General features: G+C 52.5%; 1 protein-coding gene across 1 annotated transcript in view; it reads left to right on the forward strand.

The window, feature by feature from the left end:
- The first annotated feature begins 2,776 nt into the window (after positions 1 to 2,776).
- LOC125147471 (liprin-alpha-1-like) overlaps positions 2,777 to 15,020 on the forward strand; it is a 31,103-nt gene continuing 18,859 nt past the window's right edge. Inside the window, exons 1-6 of the mRNA XM_047824462.1 lie at positions 2,777 to 3,007; positions 4,526 to 4,672; positions 6,201 to 6,335; positions 7,892 to 7,975; positions 9,946 to 10,077; positions 12,956 to 13,035. Of these exons, the coding sequence (XP_047680418.1) occupies positions 4,547 to 4,672; positions 6,201 to 6,335; positions 7,892 to 7,975; positions 9,946 to 10,077; positions 12,956 to 13,035 (557 nt within the window). The 5' untranslated portion in view covers positions 2,777 to 3,007; positions 4,526 to 4,546. The remainder of the gene's footprint in view (positions 3,008 to 4,525; positions 4,673 to 6,200; positions 6,336 to 7,891; positions 7,976 to 9,945; positions 10,078 to 12,955; positions 13,036 to 15,020) is intronic.

Raw genomic sequence — 15,020 nt, forward strand, 5'->3', positions numbered from 1 at the left:
GTAATTAAGGTTCATGGTATTGCCCTTAACATGGTGAAAATGATGCAGGAACCCTGAGAAATCGCTTCTCCTGTGGTGCTTGATTTACTGGAGAAAGGAAGTGCTTACCAAGAGCTGAGTAGGAGATTCGTGGATTCGTGCAACACTTGAGGGGACCTCAATAGCAACAGGAGGTGGTGCACACTTCCCCCAGAGGACAGCGTCTGCTACAGCTTGTGTTATGCGGTTAGGACTTAATCCTGCGTCTCCACATTGGTTTGCCTTTCTCTTGACTGCAAATGGCACCATGTAGGTACGGTCAGTTTCTGTGTGCAAAATGATACGTTTTATCTTGTTAGAGTAGGTTTGTGTATGTTTGCGGAGAGGAAATGCTCTAATAGCCTAGTATCTGCGTATATTTCATGCACTCGTGGCCTCCCGTTTACTTACTAGTTTTGATACTTCGTAGCTGCTCAGCTCATCTGCCAGTCTTTCCAAATGTCACACATCTCCAGAAAAGTTTCCAATGTATTTATTGGAACAAAAATCCCCACATAGAAATGGGCCTGCACAGTCCTACCTCAAGGATCAGATAGGCTTCTGTGGGTTCACCTTGTCAAGTCAGATTGCAAGGAACGTGGTCAGTTCTGTGGTAACATTCCCGTTGATTTGGAAAGGGTTAATTTATGAAAGAAATTGAAGTATGTCACCAGTTTGTACTTGGATTTTCTAGAATTGCTGAAATCAACAACTCTCTTTATTTGGAATGTCAGTTGTTAAGTGAACGTTTATCCCCTCGTCTGTCCTACAGAGACCAAAGCTCTGGGGCGCCTGGGTGTCTCAGGGCATTAAGCGTCTGACTCTTGGTTTCAGCTCAGGTCATGATGTCATGGTTCAGGGATTGAGCCCTGCACCGGGCTCTGCGCTCGACTGACTGGAGAGTGTGCGTCCACCTCCTTGGAGCCCACCTGTACGCCATGTCCTGGGCGGGCGCTCAGTATTGGCGGGAGAGAAGCCCCACGCGGGGTGGTGGGCCCTGGCATCACTCTCCTCAGAAACCCTTCCTCCATAATATTTCCTGCTTGCCTATGGAAAGAAGTCGTAAACTCGCCCTTTCGTCAAGAGTCCTACCATCATTTTTGAAAAGTCCATCGGGTAGGGTTGAGTCTGATTGAGCCAGGGGTTCAGGCCAAGACAGCAGCTTTTGAGGACCGTCAGCCTTTCCTCACTGCCGCTCCACAAGCCTGCTTGCCAGGCGAGGCCAGAGGCTGCGGATGGGCAGGAGGCTTCTCGGCCTGTTGCTCCCGAGTCAGCAGAGTTCCTGAGTCCTAGACCTGCCAGGCACCTGAAAACGTCTGTCCCCTTGAGTGTCGGTCCCTCCGAAAATCCCCGGGGCTCCTGTGGGTGGCGAGGAGGGGACTGGTGTGTGTGATGCTACTTGAGGGTGGTGGGTGCTGGGACTCTGGAGGGCCACGGAGGCCTGGTGTGCTCTGGTAAAGACCCCCTGTGTCTCTCCACTTTTGTCCCCTCTCCGACCCCAGGAGTGTGCAGCTCTCGCTGCAGAGCTCCACACCTGCAGGGAGCAGCTAATGCAGAGAGAGGAGGAGATCGCCAACCTGAAGGCGGAGAGAAACAACACCAGGGTCAGTAGGCGCACTGCCAGTGTCTTTAAACACAGGACACCATTCACGCCCCCTTGTCCACATGTCCCCGTGGAGTTGGCTGGGACCTATTGTTCTCAAACCTTGTTTGATCCGTGAGGAAGAGCGAGGCTATTTTAACACATTCGAGGGGGTGGCTCCCTACCTGGGATCTGAATTGAAGGGATTCAGACTTGGTTTTGCATTTGGTGAACTTGACGCCCGGAATTGAAGGTGTTCTTGAAACACGGTTTTCCTTTTGCCTCTCCCACCAGCTGCTGCTGGAACATTTGGAGTTCCTCGTCTCCAGGCACGAGAGAGCTCTTCAAAAAACAGTCATACGGCGACAGGCGAAGACTCCTGCCGGCGTGTCCAGTGAGGTGGAGGTGCTCAAGGTCCTCAACTCCATATTGGAGAAGGACAAAACCGAGGCTGAAATGGTGTGCCTAGCCACAGCGGTTCTCAATTTGTGCACATGCTGTGTGTTCTAGGCACACTTTGTGTGTTTGTGTGACTGGAGTTTCCTTTTCATCTTCTTGAATTCTTGTAAGAAGACAGGTCTGTATGGTTAAAAAGCAGTAGTTGGTGGAAATGTTGTGTGTATCGATTGGCTAGTACAAATTGCATAATGTAATTTATTTCGGGGAAGATTTGTCTCGAATGTAAAATTGAAAGCGGTTAACAAGCAAGTTTGTGAACAGGAGCATCCGTGAAAAAGCTTACCAGCATTCTGTCATGTTATTTGAGGCGAAGGGGTCTTAGGGTAACTGTAGAGTAAGGACTAATGAAACACCTCTGTGTACCAACTCAATCCCTTTGTTTCCAGGTGAGAGAGCAGTTACGTGTGGCACTGGAGGGGTGTAGTTTCGTAGAAGAATTAGGGGCCACACGCAGAGTTCAGCTCCAGACATCATCCCAGGATTTGATTGGAGGGGGTTTCCTTTTTATCCATTGTATTTAAAACAACACGGGGGGCCTGGGTGGCGCAGTCGGTTAAGCGTCCGACTTCAGCCAGGTCACGATCTCGCGGTCCGTGAGTTTGAGCCCCGCGTCAGGCTCTGGGCTGATGGCTCAGAGCCTGGAGCCTGTTTCCGATTCTGTGTTTCCCTCTCTCTCTGCCCCTCCCCCGTTCATGCTCTATCTCTCTCTGTCCCCCAAAAAATAAATAAACATTGAAAAAAAAAAAAAACAACATAGGAAGACTAGCAGTGGGGGCCCTCACATGTTGCTTCCCTTTCTGAGTGTCAAAGGTGCAGAGCCAGGTGAAAGAGCTCCTGACTACCCTGTGCATTCTCGTGGCCAAGCTGGAAGAGGACCTAGACATCTCAAGGAAAGACCTCATCCTTTCTGAAGCAAGGAACACTATATTACAAAGAGATGTCCGTGAAGTGAGTGTCAGTTGAAATGGCCACGCCATCGTCGAGCCTAACGTGGGGTGTTTGGTTCGGCCTTGCCCCGTGTGTCCTTCGTCTCCCACGGGTTTTGAACGTTTGGAGTTTGGTAGAAGTAGCAGCAGAACGGGACGTGACTCCGGGGCCTGGGTGGGCTGCCTCCCCGTCTGTGTGGTGGAATCTGTCCTCCCTGGACTCTCCCCTGCAGAGGCCTGGCAGGCAGGCGGCAGAGTGACCTCGGGTGTGGAGTGTGGGCCACCTGAGCTTGGCCCCTGCCATGCTCTCGGTCCGTTTTGGGAACACACTCGCACGTAGGAACCAGCGTGGTGCTGCCAGGTCGTTTCCGGGGGCACGGCCTTGTGGGGGCCGCTCTGCCAGGGGCCGTCACGGCCACCTCTGCCGCCCTGCCCTCCTCCCAGGGTTCCGTGCCCCTGGTCGTGGCGGTCAGAGTGAGCGAGGCGCAGCCCGCTGGTTCTGGTGTAAGGTCATGGAGGAGTGCGGCCGCTTCTGCACGTGTGGACGTCGATGGGAATCTGATCATTGTCACAGAAACTAGTAAGGGTAGGATGGTTTCTCTGTGCCTCCTCCTGTCACTGTGAGCTGCCCTTTGCGGACAGTCCCCGCACACCCCACCCCCAGCCCGGAAATGCCACCTCGGGAACACCCTGTCAGGCCCTTGAGGGTGTAAGTGCACGAGCAGTCTGTTTGGTACCTTAGTGTGGGGGAGATCGTGTCAGAATTTAAAACAAAAGTATTTGCAGAAATTATAGAACCTGTTCAGTGAAGTTGTTGTTTGGCAAAGGTGGGGAGAGACCCCTCAGCAGAGTTCAAGATGCAGAGAATTTAGGAAATCATTTCTTAGGACTCATCACTTTCACTCTTGAGACTGCTGACATAAATTGCTTAGTAAACACGGAGGGCTGGAAGAGGAATCTTTCCCGTGTTGGACAAGAAAAGCAGGGCAGGACGTTCTGGTTCCATTGGCAGTGTCCGATACCATGGGATACAATGTTGTTACAGGGTTAGGCTATAGAAGATGACTTCCAGTTATATGAAAGGTGGAGTTTGGCTTCCATTTGTTAACACTGCTGCTTCAACTCTGTGGTAATTGGATGAGATTTCATCCACCTTTTCCCCGGAAAAAGGATGGTTGTCTCATGGTGTGTGCCTCCAGAGGCAAGTCGCTGTTCTGTGGAAAGCTCAACGGTGTCCGGAGGCAACCGAGGTGATTTCCGGGAGACTTTATTATCCGTTTGTCTTTGAACACATGGGAAAGAATAAGCCTGGGTAACTGGTCAGAATCCTGAGCAGCCTCCGCACTGTCGGCACAGAGCCTGACGCGGGGCGGGCGCCAACTCACAAAGCGACACCGGCTGAGCCACCCAGGTACCCCGAGGATGCTACTTTTCTGTTTGTTTGGAAAATGAGGATTTCGCCCGGTTTTTGTGTCTGGAGCGTGTTAATGTGTCGTACGCTAATTCTTTCCCTGTTTTCCCTCTGAAATACCTGCTGTAGGCCGTGGCCCAGAAGGAAGACATGCAAGACAGGATCACTACCCTTGAGAAGCGCTGCCTCAGGGCACAGCACAAAGCCACCTCTCTGCACGACCTCAAGGATAAACTTGAAAACGAGATCGCAAAGAAGGACTCTCTGCATCGACAGGTCGTTGGTTTCGTTGAACTTCATTCCACTTTTATTAATTACAAGTCAAGTTAAGGACCAAGTGTCAATGTCAAGGTTTTAGGATCTTAGAATCTTGTGTTGACCAGCGGGGTTACTTCAACGTCCAGGGTTTAATTCTTTCGAATTTTATGGAAGCATGTTATGGGGCTCCCCTCCTTGATTCCTTCTTTGTCTTGTCTTACATGCACGTTACTCTGTTGCCTGTTAGCACTGTTTCCAAAGGAGCAGGGAGTGGCCGGGAATGTGTAGGCAGCTGGCCATTTTGGTTAGTACCTGAGATCGGGGGGAATGGCAGGGGCAGAAGCACAGTCTGGCGTGAGGATGTGAGACCCTGTGCTTTGGGAAGCCGCACGTCTCTTCCTTGGTTGTCTCAGGTCATCCGGCATTGAACAGGAACACCACATCCAGCTTCTTGGAAACAGAGAGAGCTTTGTCTGGTGTGTTTGTCAAATGTGTCAGTCGACCCAACATGATAATCAAAGTGAAATACTAGGAAGCCATTAAAATGACATCGAGGAATGCTGTTTGAGAGCACGTAACATGTTCCAAAGCATGAGTGTAAAGGGCAGATCACGAAATACTATGTGTACAGCATGTGATTTATTTTGGAGGGTTTTAAAGCATGACACGCCGTCTGTATATACACACAGAGCTATATGCACACAGAAGATGGAAGGAGTCTGTGGGAACAAACGTTAACCTTGCAAAAACCTCACCTTGTACATGATTTTTAAAATGACTTTATATATTTTTGATGCTTATTTATTTTTGAGAAAGGGAGCCAGAGTGAGAGAGAGGGAGACACAGAATCCAAAGCAGGCTCCAGGCTCTGAGCTGTCAGCACAGAGCACGAGGCGGGGTTGACCCCATGAGCTATGAGATCATGACCTGAGCCGAAGGTGGACGCTTAACCGACTGAGCCACCTCGGCTTCCCTACAAGTCCTTTAACAAAAAATCTCGTGTCTAACTTTTCCACGTTGAAGGTTTCCACGTTTTTGGTCAAGAGGGAGAGGATTTTGTTGAATAATGGTACACTTCCAAAAAGAACTCAACTGGCATCAGGCATGCTCTCAGAAGCTCTGTGCTGGCTGATGTGCCCACCTCAGAATGTCCTATGTAGCTAGCCCTCGGACCGCAGTATAAGTATGTTTAAGAAGGGTTAGGACCGAACCCTTCTCTCCTTAACTGGTCAGGAAGAACGAGCAAGCTCCTCCAGAAGATGGGTTTTCTTTAATGTGTGGGAACTTTGTCTTTGGAAAGACTTCTTTGAAGATACTGGAGAAGAGCAAAGAGTTTGGCAAGACATGTTTTGCGTAGTGAAAGGAGGACCAAGGCCGTGGGTGACTCCTTGCAGAAAGGAAAGGTTTACTCTGAAGCACCTACCAAACTGTTGGCTTCGGTCAGAACTAACAGTAGATCTCTGCATTCAGATTTTGTTTCACTTTATTAAAAATGGAAACGGAGAGAAGACTTGCTACACTTTGATGCTTTGCCTTCATTTCCTAGACTGTGGATCAAAACCGCCAGTTGCAAGAGCGCCTGGAGGTGGCGGAGCGGAGGCTACAGCAGACCCCAAGGAAGGCCAAGTCGCTGCCCGAGGTGGAAGCCGAGCCGGCCCAGAGGGTGGCCACCCTCTGCAAGGTGGGGCCCCCGTTTCCTTCTGGGTCCCATGGTGGGAATGTCATTTTCATGGCGGTCCATTCTTGTATCTCATTTCTCACCGGTAACGTCGGCGTGCCAAAGTCCGCGAACCAGCTGAGATCTGTTTTCGGTGCTACTTTGTCTGAGATTGGAATGCTTTTCAAACGGCAGGCATCATCCCCAGTTTTGTTCCCTCCGGTTTTGTCTGACGTGTGCTGTTTGCCGTTGGCTGCATCTAAGACTCACTGCTTTTCAGACTTAAGTCAGCAACTCAAAGCTCAAGATAGTAGCCTTGGGCAAGAGAAGGACAGGGGTGCCTGGCCGGCTCAGTCAGTGGAGCTTGGGACTCTTGATCTCAGGGTCATGAGTCTGAGCTCCCCGTTGGGTGTAGAGCTTACCGAAGGAAAAAAAAAACAAAGAAAGCATAGAATTTTTCCGAGAAATGAGAATATCCTATCCTCTTTTAAACACAATCGTTTTTATTTAAAAAATTCTTAAATGTTCATTTATTTGACACAGACAGAGAGGGCGAGCATGGGCACATACATGAGCAGGGGAGGGGCAGAAAGAAGGAGATAGAATGCCAAGTAGGCTCCATGCTATCAGTACAGAGCCTGACCCAGGGCTCGAACGCCCAAACCTTGAGTTCATGACCTGAGCTGAAGCCAAGAGTCAGAACCCGACTGACTGAGCCACCCAGACACCCCTTTAAGAAATAAATCTTTAAGGAATTCACTCGGAGGTTCCACAAATAGAGTCGAGGAACGTGCCAGACACATTCCCTGCCCTCCCAGCTCTCACAGCCCTCACCACCCACAGAGGAAGGCAGCAGTTGAAGAGGTAGTTTCCAGACATGATGTAGTCTGTGCTGGGATCGAGTGATGCACACAGGACGAGGGAGCACATGACTGGGCAGCCAGTCCGTCCTTCCGGAACCGGGGCTGAGGGAACCTGTAGCAGGGAGCCTGTCGGTGCTTCTGTGTCACCGGTTCCAGTGCAGTGAGGGTCCCAGTGGGAAGGGGGGTGGGTTCGTCACGGGATAATGGCCCTCAAGGCTGCCATCAAGTCGGGCAGGCGGCATTGGGCGCCCACAGGCCCAGGCTCCAACAGAGCCTCTCCTCCTTTGTGATCTGCATGCCAAGTCTCCGTTTCTTTTCTCGCCTGTCCTGTCTCCTGTCCCTGGTCAGCCGTGTAGCCCGACCCTTTGTCTTTGGACACTGTGCTGCTGAGGAAGCTAAGTTGTTGGAAGTAACTTCCCAGCTTAGGAAGGCAGCACGCCTGTTTGCTCTTTCCGCTTGCTGCTTCCTCCTGTCCGTGCTGAGTGGACAGGCGTGTCTCCCGGGGGACGAGGCACCGTCCAAGGATCCGGGACCCGGGGTGGGGACGAGACCGTTGCCTACCCCCGGTCACCAGCAAGGAAGCCCACTGTTTCCCACTGGCACGCATGAGGCCTGTAGGGACTGTGAGCAGGCAGAAGGCCGCTCACAGCATGTCGTGCATAGGCACAGCGTGTGTTGTGAGGCAGCCAGCTCTTCTAACCCCGCTGTCGCCCACAGGCCGAGCAGAGGCGTGGCAACATGGAAGAAAGGCTGCGCCAGATGGAGGCCCAGCTGGAGGAAAAGAACCAAGAACTGCAGCGGGTACGTGTCCGGGCGGAGCAGCCGCGCACCTGGCAGTGATTGAGGATGAGGCGCAGGCTGGGGGTGTGGGGGTAGGGAGTGGTCCCTTGTTTCCCACTTCTCCCCACGTGGACGCCAGGCCCCTTCTCGATCCCATCAGGGGTACAGTGCACTCTTGTGCAAGTTGGATGTTAGTGAACACTCCTAGCCTGTGGACAATGTTCTCTGGACGCTGGGGCCCCGTAGGCAGTGCCGCCTCGGGGTGGAGGCACCCGCACAGCCCACCGTGCCCACCAGCTCATTAGCAGCTACTCACGGTTGACGCGGGACCTCGTGGGTGTCCCTTGGCCAAAGCGGAGGTACTGGCCTGGGGTAGGGCAGCCTAGAGGAGGGGTCTCCTTCCTTAGGACATGACACTGAGGTCCTGAAATCAGGTCACGGGCCTGACCTTGGTCCCCACATCCTGAATTTCTACTTGAGATGTAAAGGCACAGGTCGGGGTAGATGTTCCTAAGAAGAGGAATAGCGTCATCGAGCCTTGACGAAAGGGAGGCCCCTGTCCCTTGAATCCCCTGAGATTTTTCCCTGCGGGAGCTGGTCGGACGTCAACATGAAACACCCAGGAGACAGAGCAGGCAGCAGCCTCCCCAACTTGGGACGTCCGTCCAAGGCCATCAGGTTTTGTTTTCACCAGAAAACCCAAAACACTCACCCTTAACTTACACCAGAAACTCGTGTGCTTGGCCCTCAGGGTCAGAGAATAAAACATGAGTTTCCGCGGAGTGAAGCTTCTGATGCCAGCGTGACGGCTCAGGTTGGCCGACCCCAGCCCGCCATGACACATGCACACAAGCGAGCACAACCAGACGCTAGCCTCTTGGGCCGAGAATTCGACCTCACCTACTTAGAGAAGCACTTCATTGCCTTTAGGACTGTATGGTAGTTTGGAGGGACAGGTGTTGAGATAAGGATTCTATTATAACTGAGACAATTGCAAGGACACTTTTAAGCTGCTTTGCTTGAAAAATACTTGGGTGCTGATCCCTTCTTGTGGGGTGGCCAGGGTCTTTTCCAAGTGATGGCCGTTGCTGCGTGTGAGGTGTGGTGGTCGTGCTTTCTGTTGCCTGCTCCCAAGGAAAGAGGTGCCAGCAGGTGTGGCTTAGAGATGAGGAAGCCCGAGGCTGGAGGGACTGTCCATTGCCTAGCCTGCGGGTGTGTCCTGAGGGCTCTTCCTCCTCCCTGGGCCCCCCGACTGCAGGGCACATATGTACTCCGTACCCCACGGCCCTGCGCCCGGCAGGAGCCCCTGAATCCTGCCGGCCTGTCCTCGCCGCTTCTGTTTTGGGTTAATTCAGGATATGCGGTAGAAACAAGTTTTTAAACCATACGATTGATGAGAGTTCTATAAAACACAGACCCGTGAACTTTGCGGTTACGTTCGGAAATTACTTGAGGTAAATACAAGTTTCCATTACAAAACGTTCAGGAGATGTGTGAATTTCACGAAAAACAGGTGAAAGTCTTTCTCACCACTGAATCTTTCCCAAAGGGGATTTTTTTTTTTATCTTTGGGTTTTGTCAATGGATTCATTTCTTTCCCCCTGAGGCCAGATCCGAGCTTCTGTGTCCGCCCCGGAATATTCCTCCTCCTGTGGGTAGATCAGCTGATCCCCTTAAGAATATGCTCTTTCCTGCATGTACATCTGCCTCCTGAGCCCATCTGAGAGCTAATAATGAGGACATTCGTGAGGGCCCATGCGTGTTTTGTTTCCCAGAAACAAAGGGACCTGCTAAGTGATGACCCCTGGGAAGCAGGTTCCTGCGTTTCTGTGCCCCGCTAGGTCGGTGCTGGCAGTGACGCACAAGCACGCCAAAGAGTGCCGTGGGAAGGGGCAGCTGAGGATGGCGTGCGTGTGGGTCACACCGCTGGTCATTCGCACGCCTGAGCCGGTGTTCGCACTTTGGCTTGAAGCCTGCGTCTTCTCTTTCAGGTAAGGCAGAGAGAAAAACTAAAGGAAGAGACTAATCAACATCTGTCCAGCACTATTGACAAGCTCCTGTATGAATCGGACAAGCGACTTCAGCGTCATCTAAAAGAGAGAATGGCTGCTGCGGAAGATAAGGTAGGACATGAGAGACAGCGGCTGAGTGCCCCCGTCCTCACAGAGGAGACGCTCACGTTGTGATCCTGAGGAGCAGCGTGGAGCAGAGGCTAACAGCCACTGCAGAAAGAAGAAATGATTCTTTCACGTGGAAAAACTGCAGGCTGTTACCCACTGCCTACGTTAAGTTCCCAGTGTCCTGTCCCTGCCCGACGTATGTGTGCGGGAAGGTGCGTCTCACTGTCTAGAAGAGGAGTGTGGTCTGGGGAGGGCCCGAGAGTGAGTATTTTAGGCTTTTCCTAACTGAGACGTAAGGAGTAAGCTAGCTTCATGCTAATCAAAGATGGGCACAGAAACAGCCATAGGCAGTATATAACTAAGGGGAGGGGCCGTGTGCCGATAACCCTTTGTTGAGAGGACCCGGCGGTGGCTGGATGTGGTCGGCAGGCCCTCGTTTGCCACCCCTGTGCTGGAACCTTCAGCCTGGTTCTTGTCTGGGGAGCTAATTTCTACCTCTTTGTCCAGAACGAGCGGTAGGAGTGCGCAGTTCTGTCAGGCATTTAACCAGCTGAAAACAGAGTTTCTCCTGTTCCATGTCCTGCCTTCCCTCTTTTCATCTGGGTTGCAAAGAGTCGAAGCCTGGACTCTCACACCATCATAACGGATACACTTGAGGTGTAACGGGAGGGAAGCAGTATCATACCATCTCTGTGAGAGAAGCTCTGGTGGGGACAGTTGGATGCGGACCTGATACTACCGGTTCTGGTGACACCTGTGTCCCTGTAGATGAGCCCAGAATCTTCCCTAAGATTGGCACTTGGAGACACCAATGAGCAATGCTAATTCCACGACACACTTGTTTTGGGTAAAACCCATTATGAGGTGCGTTATTATACCCCACGTGAGGTTCTACCTTGATCACTGGGGCCAGCCTTTCGGTAGAAAGTTGTATGTGAGATTGGAAGTATATGTACGAAACTTAGGTCAGGTTTCCCAAGTGACTGAGGCATCACAGACCCTAAAAGCTAGTACCAACCAGTGTACCTGCTGCAAGTGAACTTAGGAACTTGTCATACTTACAGTCAGACAGTGATCCGTGAAGAAATTGTACATGGACAAAGTATGAGTAAAGGCTGTTACTGCAGTTTCACAGACAGCATTTCACTCTGTGGTCATGTGACCCGGTTCGTTGGTAGGGCCATCCGCTCCATGCCTTGTCTGTGGTGCTGCGTTATGGTAAAGAGAAACGTCGGCATGCTCTAGCATGTGGAACGTTTGAAAGAATCAACACTAAAGGACTGTGTGTACCTTTCTCAGAAGACTCTGTTAGGAGAAGTTGGCAATCTGAAAAAACAGTTATAAGAAACGCAACGTGAGAAGGTATTTCCATCTCTCAATCATTCAGTGATCGGTTGAGACTGGAAAGGAGCAGGTGACCTCTGGGGCTCACACTTCCTCCAAGGCGAGCCACCACTGTGCTTTCGAGCGGCCCCACGCTCGCAAGTCTGAATGGCACGCATGTGGCGGAGTTGGAGCCGAGCAGCCTATGGGGTTCAGATTTCTGAGCCCCTCGGGGGTTCGCTCAAAAGCTAAAATGTTCACGTAAACCTTTCGTTGAGTGCAGCGTAGCCCAGCAGGAAGGTAACAGGTGACACGGGTGTCATCCCAAGGGTTCTCGAGGCTGCATTTGAAAAGGTCAAACAGGGACGCCTGGGTGGCACAGTCGCTTAAGCGTCCGACTTCAGCCAGGTCACGATCTCGCAGTCTGTGAGTTCGAGCCCCACGTCGGGCTCTGGGCTGATGGCTCAGAGCCTGGAGCCTGTTTCCGATTCTGTGTCTCCCTCTCTCTCTGCTCCTCCCCCATTCATGCCCTGTCTTTCTCTGTCCCAAAAATAAGTTAAAAAAAAAAAAACGTTGCAATGGTCAAACAGACGGGTGATGTTTAGTTTTCATGCAGCCTGATGCAAGCAACATGTTATTGTATCATGTAAATAGTGTAGACATGAAGGAGCTACTCTACAATGTTTTTCCACATTCAGTCCTTGCAACCCACGGGGCATCTCACAGTTCCATCCCCTGTGGTTGGGACCAGCCCCATTTTGGGCGCTCAGTTAGCCACGTGCGGCGGTGTCTCCGGCCTGGGACGGCACTGCCTAGGGGCTAGTTGTGTGACCGAAGCTCCTCGTCGGTTTGCTCCCTGGTGCTGCGTGTGCAGACGTGAGGCTGGGCTGCAGAGGGTCCACGACGGAGCACGTGCCTATTGCACAGAAGGGCTATTCCCCCACCGCCCAGAAAGTCCTGCTCCTCTCTACATAATTAGGAAGAAGTCCTAGTGGCTCGGTGTTTCTCCTCTGTAACCTTGCTATGCCTGAGACCTAACTGTTCAGTAGGGTTTAGGACGTTCACTTGGTGATCTGGGTGTTTCCTGGAGGACTCTTGGAGACAATGGTCTTGGGGTTTGTAACTGCTGAATTTACCCATCGTGGTTATGATGGTCAGCATTTCAGCACACTTGATGCTAGTAGTGTTTTCCATTTGTTCTTGAATTCTAATGAACCTACAGTGTTGTATCAGTTTCAAGTAGACAGCATACGGTTTCAACAATTGCACACGTGACTCTTTGCTCGTCACCATCACTGTGGTCACCGTGTGTCACCATACAGAGTCCTTAGGGTATCACAGACCGTATTCCCTGTACTGTGCTTTTCATCCCCGAGACGGCCTTATTTGATATCTGGATGCTGATGCCTCGTAATCACCATCATCTCTTTTGCCCACCGCCCCTACTCTACTCTCCTCTGGCCACTACCAGTTTGTGCTCTGTGTTGAACGGACTCCTGATGCAAAGACTAGTTAACCTTGCTTGCAGTTAGTGTCGTTGTCATTTGCTGCTTTGCAGGATCAACTTCTACGGAACTTCGAAGCACTGAGGGCCGTATTAAAGCGGGCAAGAGTGAGAGGCTCTTCGCTTCACCACGGGTATGACACTTCCCGGTTCACACATCTGTTTGAGATGCGGCTGGGGGCGGCTTCCCTCTGTCACAAGTATGACGTGAACCAGCTCATGGTTCGAAAGTAGAACCGTGGCTGTGCTATGGTATGACCCGAACCGGATCAGAGTTACACACAATAACCCTGAGTGTGTTGTAGTATGACGCGATCCATTTTCGAGGGACCGGCTAACTGATGATGGGGCGGGGCTGGGGGGGACACTGCCCTTCACCGTGCCTAACATGAACCACCTCACAAACACCTATGTTGGCACCTGCTGTGTATCTTCCAGAGGAATCCTCTGGCCGAATGGGCAGAGTGACTGGATGTAGCTCAGGGAGCCGGTAGCTTAGTAGTTGGCAAGAGGGAGAAGTACAACCTCATTCCAGAGGTTAGGTTTGGAATCTCAGGAGACCGGGAGGCATGACAGAGCTCGCAGCCATGGGAGGAGGAGTGGAAGTTAGGGCAAGTTCTGTTCGTGTTTGGGTGGGTTTCTTTGCGGCCTCCCTCCACCGAGTGTGGCAGTGATGGTGTGGGGCTAGGAGGGGTCCAGCGTGCCAGGTTCGGCCCAGCATCCCTGGAAGCTATGGTCCCTTCCACAACGCCAGTGGGGTCACCATGGGAGTGCACACGTGGCCATGGTTGTGAAGGTCACCTTGACATTGGTGGGGTTAGCGCAGTGCTCGCAGTTTCTTATATGTTTGAAAAGACTGGAGAATGACATGTAATCGCTGTAACTCTGTTGGGACGTTGGTGAGTCGCCTGTGAGGGAGTGGGTCAGCCGGCTTGTGAGCTGCGTCCTGCAGACAGTATTGTCAGCGAGGTATTAAAAGGTTTGCTTGCTTCTTTGTAGGAAATGGGTACCATGTGAGAGTCATTCTGGTGTGACAGTGCCTCGAGTAGCTGACTGGGCCCCCTTAGGTGCAGGAAGGAGGCTCCTGCTCCAAAGGCAGGCCCACTCAGGCCTCACTGGGGTCTGTGCGGCTGCCGACGGGGGCTCTCGGGAGAGTCGAGGGTGTGCTGTGGCTGTCCTTGTTGAGCCTGCTTGTAGGAGAGAGAAGTCAGTGCAGGTAGAGTCACAAGCGGCCCTCCCTATCCACGGAACTACTGGTGGCACAGCGAATGTGTGTCCAGAGAGAGAAGCACCCAGGAAGATCCAGGCACAGAGCAGCCTCTTGGTTGGCTGACAGAGATCCTCGCCAACAAGACACCAGTGTGCTGAGTGTCACCATTCCAGGGCTTGAAGACGGGTATGTGTGAGGAGGCCAAGGGAGCAAACAGTGGATGTGGTGCAGGCCACTCGAGTGCATGTTGGAGTTCTCAAGGGAAGGGGCTGTGCAGGCCCCTGGAGGGTGTCACCCTGGGGCAGTTGCCATAAGAGGGACGTCCACGACCGTCATCCGCCTTAGGTGAGCTGGCCAAGGAGAAAGATAGAGAGGATCGCAGTGCTCCCGTGGTTGCGGAGGCATTGGCCGCGGTCACAGGTGGCCTTGTGGTCAGAAGACTCCGGGCAGGAGACCGGCTGAGGAACAGGGTCTGTTTGCAGCCATCTCCCAAAGTGCTCTCTCGTGTGGTGGCAGAAGAGAGGCTGCTGGGAGCTGTGTCGCCGTGAGCGGCCAGAGGCCGTGGGGACGAGACTGGGAAGGCGGCAGGCCGGCTGGACAGCTGAGCCCTCCTGGCACGACCTCATAGCCACGTCTTCTGTTTGTGTCGTCCTCTAGCAAGATGACATGGTCTGGGTTGCAGAGGCAAAGAAAGGTGTCAGACCCACTTCCACACGCAGGCGGGGCAGATGGGAGAGAGCTCTGGGATAGGACTGGGTGCAGGGTGGTGGGGTCGGGAGCCAGGGAGCCTGAGATAGGGTGTCAGAGTCAGGGGACACACGCGAACCTCAGTGGAGCCATGAACCATGCCAGGTCCCATGCGGGGTGGCGTGTGTGGCTCTCCCCGATTGGCGATGTGTCGTGGCTGCA

This window comes from Prionailurus viverrinus, chromosome D2 (genome assembly GCF_022837055.1).
Source record: "Prionailurus viverrinus isolate Anna chromosome D2, UM_Priviv_1.0, whole genome shotgun sequence".
NCBI classification, from domain to species: Eukaryota; Metazoa; Chordata; class Mammalia; order Carnivora; family Felidae; genus Prionailurus; species Prionailurus viverrinus.